General features: G+C 40.4%; 1 protein-coding gene across 3 annotated transcripts in view; it reads right to left on the bottom strand.

The window, feature by feature from the left end:
- LOC136428655 (TIMELESS-interacting protein-like) overlaps positions 1-13,668 on the bottom strand; it is a 16,514-nt gene extending 2,846 nt beyond the window's left edge. Inside the window, exons 1-4 of one of the 3 annotated variants that reach the window (XM_066418341.1) lie at positions 13,544-13,668; positions 2,383-2,564; positions 1,900-2,005; positions 1,409-1,607 (exon numbers count right to left, since the gene is read on the bottom strand). In XM_066418341.1, the coding sequence (XP_066274438.1) occupies positions 1,409-1,607; positions 1,900-2,005; positions 2,383-2,548 (471 nt within the window). In that variant the 5' untranslated portion in view covers positions 2,549-2,564; positions 13,544-13,668. Of the gene's footprint in view, positions 1-1,408; positions 1,608-1,899; positions 2,006-2,382; positions 2,565-5,198; positions 5,320-13,543 lie in introns of those variants that run through there. The other 2 variants (XM_066418340.1, XM_066418342.1) reach the window with 2 other exon arrangements.

Below are 13,668 nucleotides of genomic sequence, written 5' to 3'. Positions count from 1 at the left end.
TAGCAGGAGAGTCATCCTGTGTGCAGAATATGCAGCACCATTTAAAAACTATTAGGCAGCATAGCCTCTGATGCTTGGCTAGAAATTTTATGTTTAGTGGTCTCAGCTTGTCCTTCGTATTTCTACATCACTTCTGTGCCAATCAAACTGTAACGCGTCAGTGCACAATATTGTTGTGATCATTCAACTGGACACATTACACACACATTACACAGAGTACAGGCATAGGTAGACTGATAATGTTCCATGAAGGCAATTCTTCCATATAGAATGTTGCCTTACAGCTTGCAAATTTCACTGATCCCTGGGTTACACACATTTGGGGACAACAAATTACCATCATTCTTGTTCGAGGAAGACTGCACCTATTATTTTTACATGTATACAGTCAAACCTGTAAAGGTGACCACTTCTACGTAAGGACCAATGTGACCACTTTTTGGTGGTCCCTTTTCCCATTGACACAAGCACTAAGAATCCTGTCTGGTCTTCTTGGGCAATTTTGACTGTATATTCGGATAAGAATAGCCTCTAATCACCTTGCCTTAAGAAGGCTGAATCAAAATCACTCCCTTCCATTTAAGCTCTTCATCTAACTTAAAAGGTTCCTCTTAAATGCTCCAGCATTGATAGAAAATTCCTTTCAGCTCACATCGTCATAACCGACATGCCCAAATCATCCTTAATGTCACAGGTGAAACACAGACTGCAGGTTGATTGATGCTAATGCTCTCCTTATTACAGGGAACAAAATGTTAAGTGACCATTACCAAAATGGCGGCAAAGGTAGTTGCTGCAGCAAGTGTAGATGGGAGAGTACCAACGTTTACACTGTGTAATTAAATCAATCTGATGTTTCTGAATGGTTATGACTACATTTTCATAGCTTGCGGACAAAATACAATGGAAGGACATTAAAAAAAATTACAAAATGGATATCACGAAATTTGAGGTGCTCTTAGTAGCAGTTGTTATAGTGGAACATTTGTTGGCCCTAAAAAGCAACATTTGCTACATTTTTGGAGGCTGGACAAATACCTACAATCTGGAGGCTGCTGTATAGTCAATTATTCCAGCAGCTTTCAATACTACTTGGCTACAGACTTCTCCAATAGGCTCTGGTGATTAACAAATACCTGGTAGCTTAGCATGTCAATCAATTTTCATGGAATACCAGTGTCTGGTATGTGGAAAGCACAACAGTTGCAGTGTGTGTGTGGCAAACATGTATATGTGTATGCAATTACCAGGGAAACAGGGTGTTCTCTGGGTGTCCCCTGCAAAAGGAGGGCATCTAATATTTCTATGTTAGTCGCCCAGAAGATTACCCTGCTAGCTAATTGTCTGCCAAGCCATCACTCCACATTTCCTTCTATACCTCTACCCTAGCCATGCCCTACATTTGTACCTGCACAGGTTTTTTCTGCCCCAGTTGTTCCACCTTCTCGATGACGTCATCGAAGGTGAGTTTGGGGAAGAGTCGGTGCGCCCAGTGCTCCATGGTGCGCATCAGCAGCTTCAAATCCTCCTTCTCGTGACCTTTCCCGGCAAACTTCACCTTGTCAAAGTGCTTCGGAAGGGACGGAATGCCTCGGTCTCCGCACAGCCTGTAGATAACATTTCATTCATTTATTTATTTATCTATACAGGGAAAAATACACTGTACTGTTACTATTTAGAAACATGAATCCAGCCATAATTTTACCATACAAAAACCATAGGATCATACAAAAACCATAATTTACAGGTATAGATTGTTTTGTATAGTATGGTATACTGTACTGTGTACATGTAGCTATAGAATGCAATTTCAATAAAGACCATTGTCCCATAACAAAAGGTATAAGGTTCTGTGCAACATACAAAATGCATTATGTGGCCTGTAACTGCGCAGCTCACCTTTTAGCATCTAGCTTTGGCTGAGGCTTCCTACGTGACTTTTTTCCTGCCATCGGCACATCTTCCATGGCTGCCAGCATCTTCCCTCCAATATCATCTGCCTCTTCTGTATTAGATAGTGGCAGAGTGATTATAAGGACCTGAGTACAATGTATGATCTCTAGATATACAGTATCTGACCCGTCTATAACGACTCATTGAGCCAGGCATAACTTTAATTCTTATAGTTTGCTCTTACAGTTTGTAAAATGCAAAATGTAGTGGTCAGATTCTCATTTGGTTTCTACTCGATAAAATTAGCACTAATCACATATTATACAGTACAGGATTTCCTTAAAAAGTAGATACACATTATATTTTTTATTCTTATAATACAACAGTCAACAACACCCAACCAATTATTGAATATCTATATCTGTTTTTCTACTGTACATACATGTACACAGAGGCCAGCTACAACATGAGTAACTGCTACCCACTGACCTCCATTAGCGGTGGCATCCCGCTGTCCCCCATCCTCCCCATCATCTCTGGAGGGAGACAGGGGAGGCAGCGGTGGGGGGAGGGGAGGGAAGTCGTCCTCCTCCTCCTCATACTCAGGCATGTCAAACAGACTGTCCATGATGTCTGGGTCCATGATGTTAGCCATCACTGCTGGCTCAGTCCTGCAGACATAAACACATTCTGTTTATCTGTATTTTTCAATAATTATCACACATGCAGATCAGATTCAGAAGGAAATCATATGTATTTGTGCAGCTGAATATATTGCCATTATGAAATACAGTCAAACCTGTACTATTGAACACCTCTGCATAAGGACCACATGGTCATTGTGGCCACTGTAGCAACTTTAGTCTACTGTGATCATTTTCTTCCAACTTCCAAGTCCCTTGATCATGAGTGGCCATTACTACATGTGTACATGTACCTTCCCAAGAAGGTTATATTTTCAGTGTCGTCTGTTTGGGGACAGCATAACTTGATAAGACGTGGATGGATTTCTATAATATTTGGCATGTGGATAAGGGTCGGGAAAATGAAGGTTAAATCCGATAATGTGCGTCCTAACCAGGGCTGTCTCCAGCTTTAGATTTTCTTCCATCCCACTCATTGTTTGAGATCCCATGTTCTCGAGCTCATTTTAAGCTTACGAAAATACATTTTCATCAGTTTCATGTCGTGAAGTTCAGATTTTGGGACGGATGGGGTAAAATTATTTTCCATCCTAACAAGCAAATTTCCGTCCCAGGACGGAGGGACGGGTCCAGGAGACAGCCCTGGAACTAACAGCTTTCTACACAACTGCAGTGGAACTTTCGTCAAGGTACATGCAATATCATTTGGCAAAGGTATGAGGTCACAGAATGCTAGTTGACAGATTTGACTGTACCTATATACAAGGATGTTTTTGATTTTTGCCAAGCTATGTATCAACCTTCAGCCTACTTAGTTATCCATTTGCAACCAAATTTGTATTAGTTATAGGACTAAGAAGCAGGGAGAAGGTTAAACAATCTGTTGTTCCCTATATCTCAGTATCTATCATTCAATTTGATGCAAACCTGAGACTTGCCCAGAAGTTGAATTGCTCCCCTGTATCTACTCTATATTTTCCCAGCTGTCTACTTGTTGCTTTACAGAGTCTGGTAGACATCTTTATAGTCCACCATTAGCCAGGAAACATCCTAAACTACAGAGAAGATATTCCCTTTCACAACTCAATGCCATAATTATGTGATGCTCAAGGCATGTAGTACCCAGATAATTGGTACCATTTCCTTTTTCTGTATCTTTCAATCAATGGTTCAATTATATGTCCATGGTCCAGACTCCAGTAATAGTTTTCTTTGTAGGTACACTAAAAATAAAATGATAATAACATCCTGTGTACGGCATAGAAATTACAAATTACCAGTACTGTAATCACTAATAGCTTTCTGTATATGGCATTACACCTTACCATAAATAGCATTCTGTGAAGACACACCAAATGCAAAATAACGATAATAACATTCAGTGTAAGGCATAGAAATCATATTTCTCACATTCTGTTTAGACATGGGCTTATGGTCATACTTGTAGCATTGTCCGTAGGGACACTGAAATCAAGCTATTATTTGAAGTATTATATTAGTCCCTCTATTGAATGTAAAATGTTCACGATCTAGTTACATACAAATCAGGGTAACAATCATAAAGGTATGAGCACACAGTATTTCGCCGCGACCCCCGGAGTCTGTGACGTAGGGGTAAGAAAATAGTGCGGCCGAAATGTTTGACCGTTTGTAAAAACCTCAAGGTGAGTGCCAGCGAGGCACGAACTTCACTCAATGGTAGTATAAAAGGTCGGCTTTCAGATGGCATGAATAAGATTGTGAAGTTTTTCGATTCGGCGTATAAATGCGCGTGACCTTTGCAGCTGCTTGCCTGGCGAGTCGGCCTGCAGTTCCGTATGACCCCGCATGACCCCATTTAAAAGAGGGCGTCAAAACGTTAAAAAACCATAACTTTTTTTTGTTTTCAGTTATTTTGTGGCTTGTACCCTCGACTCCAACATATTCTTTTTTCGTGATTTTGTAGGGTACCCTACTGTATTTTTTTCCGCGTCGATGTCAGTCACTTTGAGGTCCTTAACTATAGAAACCCCCATAGGCGAAAAACTGTGTTCTGCTACCATAAGAGTCATAAGAAAGCGTGTAACAAAAACCTGGTTTATAATTATATACCAGCTGTAGGTGAGCAGATAAAAGGACTGACAGCTAGCGCTTCCATTTGGTTTGCATCAAACAGGGGTTCCACCACAAGCAATTTGCCGGATTCCTTTCACAGCATATCTCACAAGTCACAAGTCATGTCAAAAGATCTTTTAAATTAAAAGATGGACCATGACATTTGTAACAACCCAAGATTCAGTTGGATACCAAATAAATCTGTACACTGCAATCTATCAATATGAATGGCTGTGAATAATCTACACATTGACAATCCATAATCTGACACAAAACGGCAAAAAAAATTCCTTCCTTTGTGTTGTGTTTGAACTCTTATCATGGCGTTTAATGCATATGCCTTTTCATGCGGGAGATGAGAAAAATCGTGAATAACGAATCACTGAATACCTGATCATTTCTGTACTGTGGAAACACTCAAATCCATACTGCACCATCTTTTCTGTCATGACCAGTGGACGATCAAAGCTCTTCAGCAAGCTAAACTGGTTAGAGATCACTCTCAGTCTCACTTTCCAAAACATAACTGTTACAATACAATTGGGCTAATGGAACACTGTATCTCACCAGAAGGCTGCTGCTGCCTCGGGACAATATCCACTCTCCTCGGCGAACATGACGACCACAATATGGCTACTGTGTATTCCAGACGTTTTTAAAGCTGTCTTTGACGCACCGGTCACGCACCTATGATGTAGGCTAACCTTCACGAGCTTAAACCTACCCTATCTCATTCAAAACAGAAGGCCAGAAGCAAACGTGACAAGAGTATTTTTGATCATTGGCTGAAAAAAATGAATATCATATTCTCTGTTCCCATAGACTGTCTACAATTGACGGTCATGGTAATATTATAATTGCACACGTACAGTAACTAGTTTCTCAGATGTAATAATTCCTAAAGTACATCATCATTATGATAATCACTTTCTTCAAGGTATCATGAGGATTAACAGAAGACGTCAGCTATGACTTCAAGACGTGCACTTGTAATTCATTCTTTGGAAGCCAGTGATGGAAAAAAAATTTAAGCTGGTTTAAGTTTAATAATGCAACATAAAGGTAAACAGATACCATTAGTTTTGTCCCCAATGCAGCAACACTCCAGACAAAAACAGGTTACCCATACAGAGGAATCTGCATGACAGTGGTTTTGAAAAAAAGCTGGGAACTACGGAAATAGAGACTACCTTGCATGACATTTTGCACGCCAAACATCCACATAACCTTGTCCATGTCCACGTATCTTCACATTAAGTTTGACTATCCATTATATTAAAAATAAGGAAAGGAGGCTTGTAGGTTGGCAAGTATATTATATTCTACTTTTAATGTCAATAGAAGCATGTAATTGTAAAATAAACTGTAATGAAATAGTATTGACTTCAGACTTGCCAACTGTATTCCTGGATAACCATACATTATCAGCATTAAACTACATTACATGGCTCAGATATCCTACATTTATTTTTGTGCAATGCCCCTTAAGTTTATGATACCGAGAACCAGCAAACTGACTTAACATGACGTACATGGCACACGCACAGCCACATGATATCTTCAGATTGGGTCTGCTTCCATTGGTCGGTTGGTGTCTATGACAACTTAAGGCAAATGCACTTAGGCTTGACGATTCAGACGAAAACATATCCACTTATCGCCGGAGAAAAACAACATTTCCTAATTACCTCCTCAAGCAATTGAAATAAAATGCGATTCAGTTTTCCCTCCTGGTGTTGCAAATGCACACAATTGCAATCAAAATCTGATCAGATCGGCACCTTCAGTTACAGTACCAAATTTACATGAATTTGTCTCCAGACATGAGGAGGGACTAACAAATGTGGAGGTGTGCATGATTTAAGTGTACTAATGATCAACGGTGAAGACATCAGCAAGGATCCTGGGGTCTAAATCTTGCACAAAGGCTCTTTTCTGCTATACCCGGTTTATTGGTATGATGGCCAAAGCTTTCACAAAATTATACATATAGACACTTTCCAGGAGAATTACTGATCATCTTAATTATTTACTCTCAATGTATAAAACTGTTGTAGCATATTCATGGGGTGAACAATTTCTATGGCTGAATTTCCGTTGCTCGTGAATAGGCTTATACTAAGTCTTGTATTCAGTGATTCATACATTTTCAGCAAGGGTATACTGGAAATTGATGGCGATACTGGATATCGGGGTGAAAAGTTAAAAATCATGGCAGGCCCCAGGGTAATTGATGATAGCATGGATGGCCGGTGCAACCAAATGCTCGTATTTCACTCTCAGTAATGTGTGAAAAACGATAATAACCAAATAAGAAACATGTACCGTGTTAAGTCCGGGTGCTGTGAGGTGTAAAATGATGTAGGATATGTATACATACTATGATCAGGTGTGAAGAAAATGACATTAGCCTGCCAGCAGGTATCAGTAACTTGTTATTGCAGATAATGGATTCACATCACTGCTTGATTCTATATATAGGGCATGTTACAGGAAAAATTGAAATGAAGTACAGCATGTACTGCAGATCAGCCTGATATTTTGAGGAGAATTTGAGACTTACGAAAATGTGGACTGAATCAAAAATCTTCCCATAGAATATAGATGCACCACACAAAATCACTTCAATTTATGTTAAATTCGAGAAGCTGACTGGGAGTCCTGAAGAATCAAAGCAGCTGACTAAGCCTTGCAACTGACTATGAATTACAAATAATAGCAGCTGATTGTACCTTATGAACTAAAGTGGCTTATCAAACTACACCTTACAAATTAAAGCAGCTGATTGTGCCTAATGAATATAAATCAATGAGGATGACTACACCTTAAAAATCAAGGCGGCAGATTACGCCTTACAAATTAAAGCAGTTGATCACGCCTTAAATCATGCCAAACGAAAAAGGCCGCAAGCAGGCCCCTTTGCAACGCAATCAGGCTGTAGCGTTCAAAGAGGCTGTTGATTGCCTGACGCCTCACCTAACAGGAGTGCCACTCTGGTGCAGCCATTATCGCCAACAATGGCTGCTGCTGATAGAAACCAAATAATTGGCAGGATGAGGCAGAACCTGGCATACAAAAAGGTTGTTTTTTCCTATCCAAATTATAAGTGACTTTACTATGTGAGAAAAGGATGTATTGTCCCGATTTCTTTCCCTTTCCCCCTTTAAGTGCCTTTGAATGGGTATTCAAAAATAAGGGCCTATTTGTACCAACAGAACTGTAACAAAGTGGTTTCCTTCAATGTATTGTACATGAAAAGTTCATGTCTTGTGTAATGTTATACATGGTAGCAGTTATTCATATATTAGATACCACTATCAAAAGCATCTCAGTGAAGGAGATGTGGGGGAAGGAGATGATTTTTCTGTAATGTTCTTAATTCTGGCTCCATGCAGCACTGAGTGAGCTTCCTTTTTATCGTAATGAACAGGTTGAAATGCTGATTTCTATTCCCAATGGCCAGCTATAGCTTGGGGAAACCCATGAACAGAAGACAGCTTGTCTTTACTGGACTGTGAGGATATACTTGGTGTGTGGAAGAGGTTTCCTGAATCGTTACATTCGCTTTACCTGAGGTTCCTAAGTAGGCTTACATACGCGCAAGTGGAGACTCAGTCAGGACATGCGTATGTCTGGGTGATCACAGGGAGGTACATGTGCCAGTCTGTGTGTGTACTCAACTGTGACGTGCACAATCGTCAGCTATAATCTATACAGCCAGAAAACGTTATCCAAACATCTAAAAGGCACATGTCGTGGGATTCAAACACAACGTGGGCACAATGTGTACGTTAATAGCTCCGGAAGACAAAATATATTTCAGTTCGACGTTTATGAAAGAAGTAAACCACAAAATGGCCTAATTTTTCCATGTTTTTATAACAAGAAATTTTGTAATAACTCACATTTTTCAGTTTTCATATGAAGTGTAGTATTTTTCTTGTTTGACTTTGAGTGTCAACTGCTAAGTTTGTCGTAAAATTTAGAAATACAGTCAAACCTGTCTATAGCGGTCACTCAAGGGACTGGCCAAAACTGGCCGCTAAGAACAGGTGGCCGCTATGGAGAAAATGTCGATTAATTGACCACGAGTGACACATATTTTCAGTACCCACTGAGATACATTTATTCACCGTACAGTGCACATGTAAACAGGTAAGGCACATTTTAGAAGTTCGATTGTTGTTCTTTTACTCCTAGTTAGTTAAGAACAAAATACATGTTGCTCAGTTGTCACTTACTGTTCGTTTTCGACCGTTTTCAAACATAAAATCGTGGCGACAATTTTCCTCAGTCTCTTGTTGTGGCTTGTGTTGATCAGCATCTACCATTATGCTAATAGGGTACTCAGAAGAAGGTCGCTCTTTTGAGGGCTTTTTGTCTTGTCAGAAAATTGCAACAGCCGAAATTTTACATCATAGTAGTATTATCCACATTCATTTTGAAGCTTTTGGTTTAGTAATTATCCTCAGTGATACTTTGCAGCAAAATAAATTTAGTACATTATACCTCCGTAAAAGTGGTGTCTTCCGTTGACCTTTATGCTGCTACCTATCCAGTTTGTATCAGCGCCATTTTGAAAATTGCGCGAAACACGTTTTGAGCACGATTTGAATGAATTCCCGGTGAAAACGGAAATTGGGCCGGCATTCAAACATTTCACGAACTTACCGCATCAGGTACATGTGTGGGTTGTAATTTCTAAAAGGCTGCCGTAATATTTGTCCAGTCGAAATGCACAGAAATTGTCAATTTTACCACGATGTACAAACGCAAGCCATGTGAAGAAAACTATACTTGACTTCGCGTCAAACCATGGATTTTCTAACAAAGATAAAACATTCTGGTTTTCTTTATTATGATCCTATCCAGTTGAGGCCGCATAAATTTGATAACTGCGTGAAAAAAATGAAGATTTTGAACCCGGCGTGCGGTGGCGATGCGGCTTCTACCGGCGCGCCGTGACCGTTATCGGCAGTGTTACTGTACTCGCGGGACCGAAAATCGTCTGGCCGCGACCGCGTTGGACAGGTGGCCGCTATAGCCTAATTCTTAATGCTTATGTCAATGGGAAAAATCCAAGGGACCGACAAAAAGTGACCACTATGGACAGGTGGCCGCTCTGCAAAGGTGACCGCTAATACAGGTTTGACTGTACAATAAATATCAGTTACAAAATGTAGTCTGATGGAGGAAATCTGCCTATGTTTGGTGGTAAATTCAGAAGAGCTGAATTTGCATCACACTACAGGGCTCCAAATAGTGGGTGCATGTGCACCTGTGTGCACGCAAAATTGGAGCTGTGCACCTAATTCTTGACTGTGGGTGCACCAGTGCACCTAGATATTTTTGTATGCAATAGGGTAAAGGTGCTATTGTGCACTAGTATACAGAATATCCTTCATATCCTTCATAAGTTGATGTACTACTTGTTTGAAATTAGCTTTAGAATGACAGATTGAAGTTCTCAAGAGCTTTAGATTTAAATATGTTTTGCTGACTTTCCACTTTATTTTATCTGGTACACCCAAAATTCTTTCTGTGCACCTAATTTTTTTGGTTGGGCGCACCAGTGCTCCTTTTCCCAAAAATGAATTTTGAGCCATGCACTAGAATAACACTAAAAATGTAAAATAACGCTAAAAATCTTTCTGACACATTATGCAAAGTGCGATAATGCTGTTAGGTTATGGCAATGAATTACCTATCTTGAACTACGGAGAATTCAAATGGCTGATCATGCAGCATTGCCTTTACACAAAAAGGCATAATACCCAAACAAAAGGTATGAAAATTAAATCCTGCATCCGACTGACAACTGAAAGAGTGTGATTAAAGATCTATTTTCAATGAACCAAATGAGGTGACCTTTGCACCTTTAATGACCTCAGTTGACCTAATTTCAAAGCTACCTTCAACAACTACTAAGTGTCAGAATTCATATAATCTTACATGAGGACTGTTAACATAACATTATATCCACTTTATACAGTTGTTGGCACCTAGACTGGGACATCTGGTGCAAATCAAACCTTTTAAAGCAAGAGATATCAATCATATCAAGAGGTACTTGAAACTGGAAAAGAGAAGTTAGAAATATTTATGACCACCTGGTAGATCTACTGTGAGTGTGACAATAAAATAAAAACTGCCCCTCCTGCCCAATACCTGATCTCAGCGTGTCAAAAGTTATAACGTGGGTAACATAAATTCGCGGGGTACTTAAATTCGCCATTTTTTGAAACGGTGTATTTTAGGTATATGTGCTAGATGCAAAATCAGTTATAACGCCAGCAATGCAAACCGGATAGACTAATGTATTCGGAACACTGGCTGAAAAGCTTCGATAACCATGCGTTAGAAGTTGGCGACGTCAAAAACTCTCCGTCCCTTATTGACAGAGTCTGGGGGCTTCGTGGGAGAATCACACTGCACGGTTGTTCGCTGGTTTATAAGACAAATGTCACATCTCCTGCCTGCTAAACACAATTATTTACAAGACAACTTATTACAATCTCTTTTGCTAACCTGCAACTGGATTCTAAGTGTGATCAATCATCAAAACTCCTCTTTGTTGCTACAACCTACGGCACGTGTATTTTCCCGCCGCCATATTATTACCCAGAATCCTGTCGTCAAGCAGACGACAAAGGTTTGTGAGGAACACTTTTTTGTCGAAATGTTGCGTGTGATAGTGGACTGAAGACGATATTTGCCTCAAAGTTTGCTCCTAACACAACAAGGAACACATGGACATAGTAGTATAACCATTGCTACGGCATCCAGCTAACTTCCCATGAATAATGTACACGTTGCCATGACGGTGGGGATCGACTTTGAGTGACGTTCTTCTGACTCAACAGACGGGAGTTAGTGAAGGCCTGATGTGTGCGGTACGGCCGTTTTTTCGTGTATTTTTTTTACTTGGACACGTCTATATCCATAGCACTCTCCTCAAGCCAAGGATGGAACGAATAGCTGCTGTATAAAATGTAATTAGCGGTAAGATATTCAAGACGAATCTTCTCTCACGAAATAATGTTCACACCTGTCCGACAACATCGTCATTGTGCATGCGGCGGACGGTAGTTTCAAGTTGAAATATTATGGTGTCAGCACGACTAGAGACAAAATCTACCATATATATGGCAAAGATAGTACATGATACTGACAGAATAATAGAAAAAAAGGATGATTTATTGTTCTGCTAGATTGATTTCAGTCAACCATTATTGGAAAAATTGCGAATTTATGTTACCCAACGTTACTTTAAACGTCGACAAAAAGCAAATCCCCAAAATACCATGTTATGTTCGGAAAATTATAAGCAAGGAGGTTTGGAAAAAGGAGAGATTCGGGAATGGCTGGACAATATTACTCTCCAAGCAGAGCTAGGGTTTCGGCTGTTTTTTTACGTGTTTTAGGCGTTTTTGTCATGCCTTCTACTTTGTCATCGTTTTTGTTGTGTAGCAAACCCAAGCTCTGCAGGCAGACGGAAGCTTCAATGCCTAATAAACCTAATCACCCCAACACATTACAAGCGTTTCATAAGTAAGTGCGAAGCGTGCCCGGCCAGGCACGAGATTCCCTCCCCACGACTACAGAATTTCCGGCCCAGTCTCACCAAGGACATAATCCTCGGTCTATCGGTCGTGGCCATGTTTTCATGCCATGTTCTCACGCTTCCCCTATTCGTTAGCTAACTGCAATTACTTTCGTATGAAAATAACAGCTCAACGTACAGCCAAAGACACCTGGAGTTTACAAAGTCTCAATCAGGACGCCATGTTGGAAAGTCGCGTCAATGTCCGTCAGCAAATGACTTGCCTATCGTGACCGCACTTCATTTACACCATCCAAAAAACACCAAAGAACGAACCATACAAAAATCTGTACATTCCTCTGGTGTCATTTGGGGATTTTTAAGTCTCTGTTGGTAGAACTCCGTCGCCAATTTTGCTGTTGTTGTTGAAAAGTTCTGTCCAATCTGAACGCAGCAAGCGGCGGCATTGGTAACCGCATGTAACGTAAACAAGGTACGTGTTCCCGTTCATAATCCATTTAACGATGCCTGAGATGATGATAATAATAATTACTAGTAATGCAGTTCGAGTTGATACGTAATACACATTTATTTCATATGTCTTGTTCATGCATCATTGTATTTTTCTTGTGAGGTATCCAATGGAAATGTACGTTATGATGCTATCAATGATCATACCGGCGTGGGATCGTGGACACCAGCCTGTCGCATGAATAGGGCGGTCAGCGGGGGACCGGTGCGGCCCGGGAATGCACTCTACACTTGCCGGATGTGTGATAATCCGGGGCAGTAAAATTGGTACCACTAATGATAATCTAATGGTTCTCGGGGAGGAGTACTGTCCCCTTTTTTTCAATGGAAGTAAATAGGTTTGCCCCGCCCCGAGGTCAGTGCCGGCAGAGCTTGGGTTTGCTACACAACAAAAACGATGACAAAGTAGAAGGCATGACAAAAACGCCTAAAACACGTCAAAAACCAGCCGAAACCCTAGCTCTGCTTGGAGAGTAGGACAATATGACGATCATGGGATTTTGAGAAAACGTTGATAATCTGCATTGTATAAAGTTCAAGCAACTTAAAACAAATCAAGTTGAGATAAGACACTAATAAGCAATCTTCGAATAGTATAAGGTAAACATTTTCAAAATTTGAGGCAAAGTTGCCATGTCACCACTTGGAACAAAATAATCATTTGAACCAGCCTTGGCACCAGCAACCAACCTCTGAAAAAAAAGACAACCGGAAAGTCATTGGACGACGTAAGTCCTTGAAATTACCTTCAAGTATAAGCCAAGGGCCCTCACAAGCTCTACTTGCGTCAAAGACAGCCGTGAGAGATAAATGGAAGGAGAAATGGAACTATGCTTACCTTATCTCGATAAGAGTCTTCAACCTTTCCTCAGTCCCGCGCGATTTCGAAATGCCTAGATGTCATGCGCAATAACCTTTGACACGGCTGGAACTTTTCTTCTTTGTCAGGAAACAACATCTTGA

This window comes from Branchiostoma lanceolatum, chromosome 2, assembly GCF_035083965.1.
Source record: "Branchiostoma lanceolatum isolate klBraLanc5 chromosome 2, klBraLanc5.hap2, whole genome shotgun sequence".
Lineage (NCBI taxonomy): Eukaryota > Metazoa > Chordata > Leptocardii > Amphioxiformes > Branchiostomatidae > Branchiostoma > Branchiostoma lanceolatum.
This window is presented reverse-complemented; position numbering and strand designations above follow the sequence as displayed.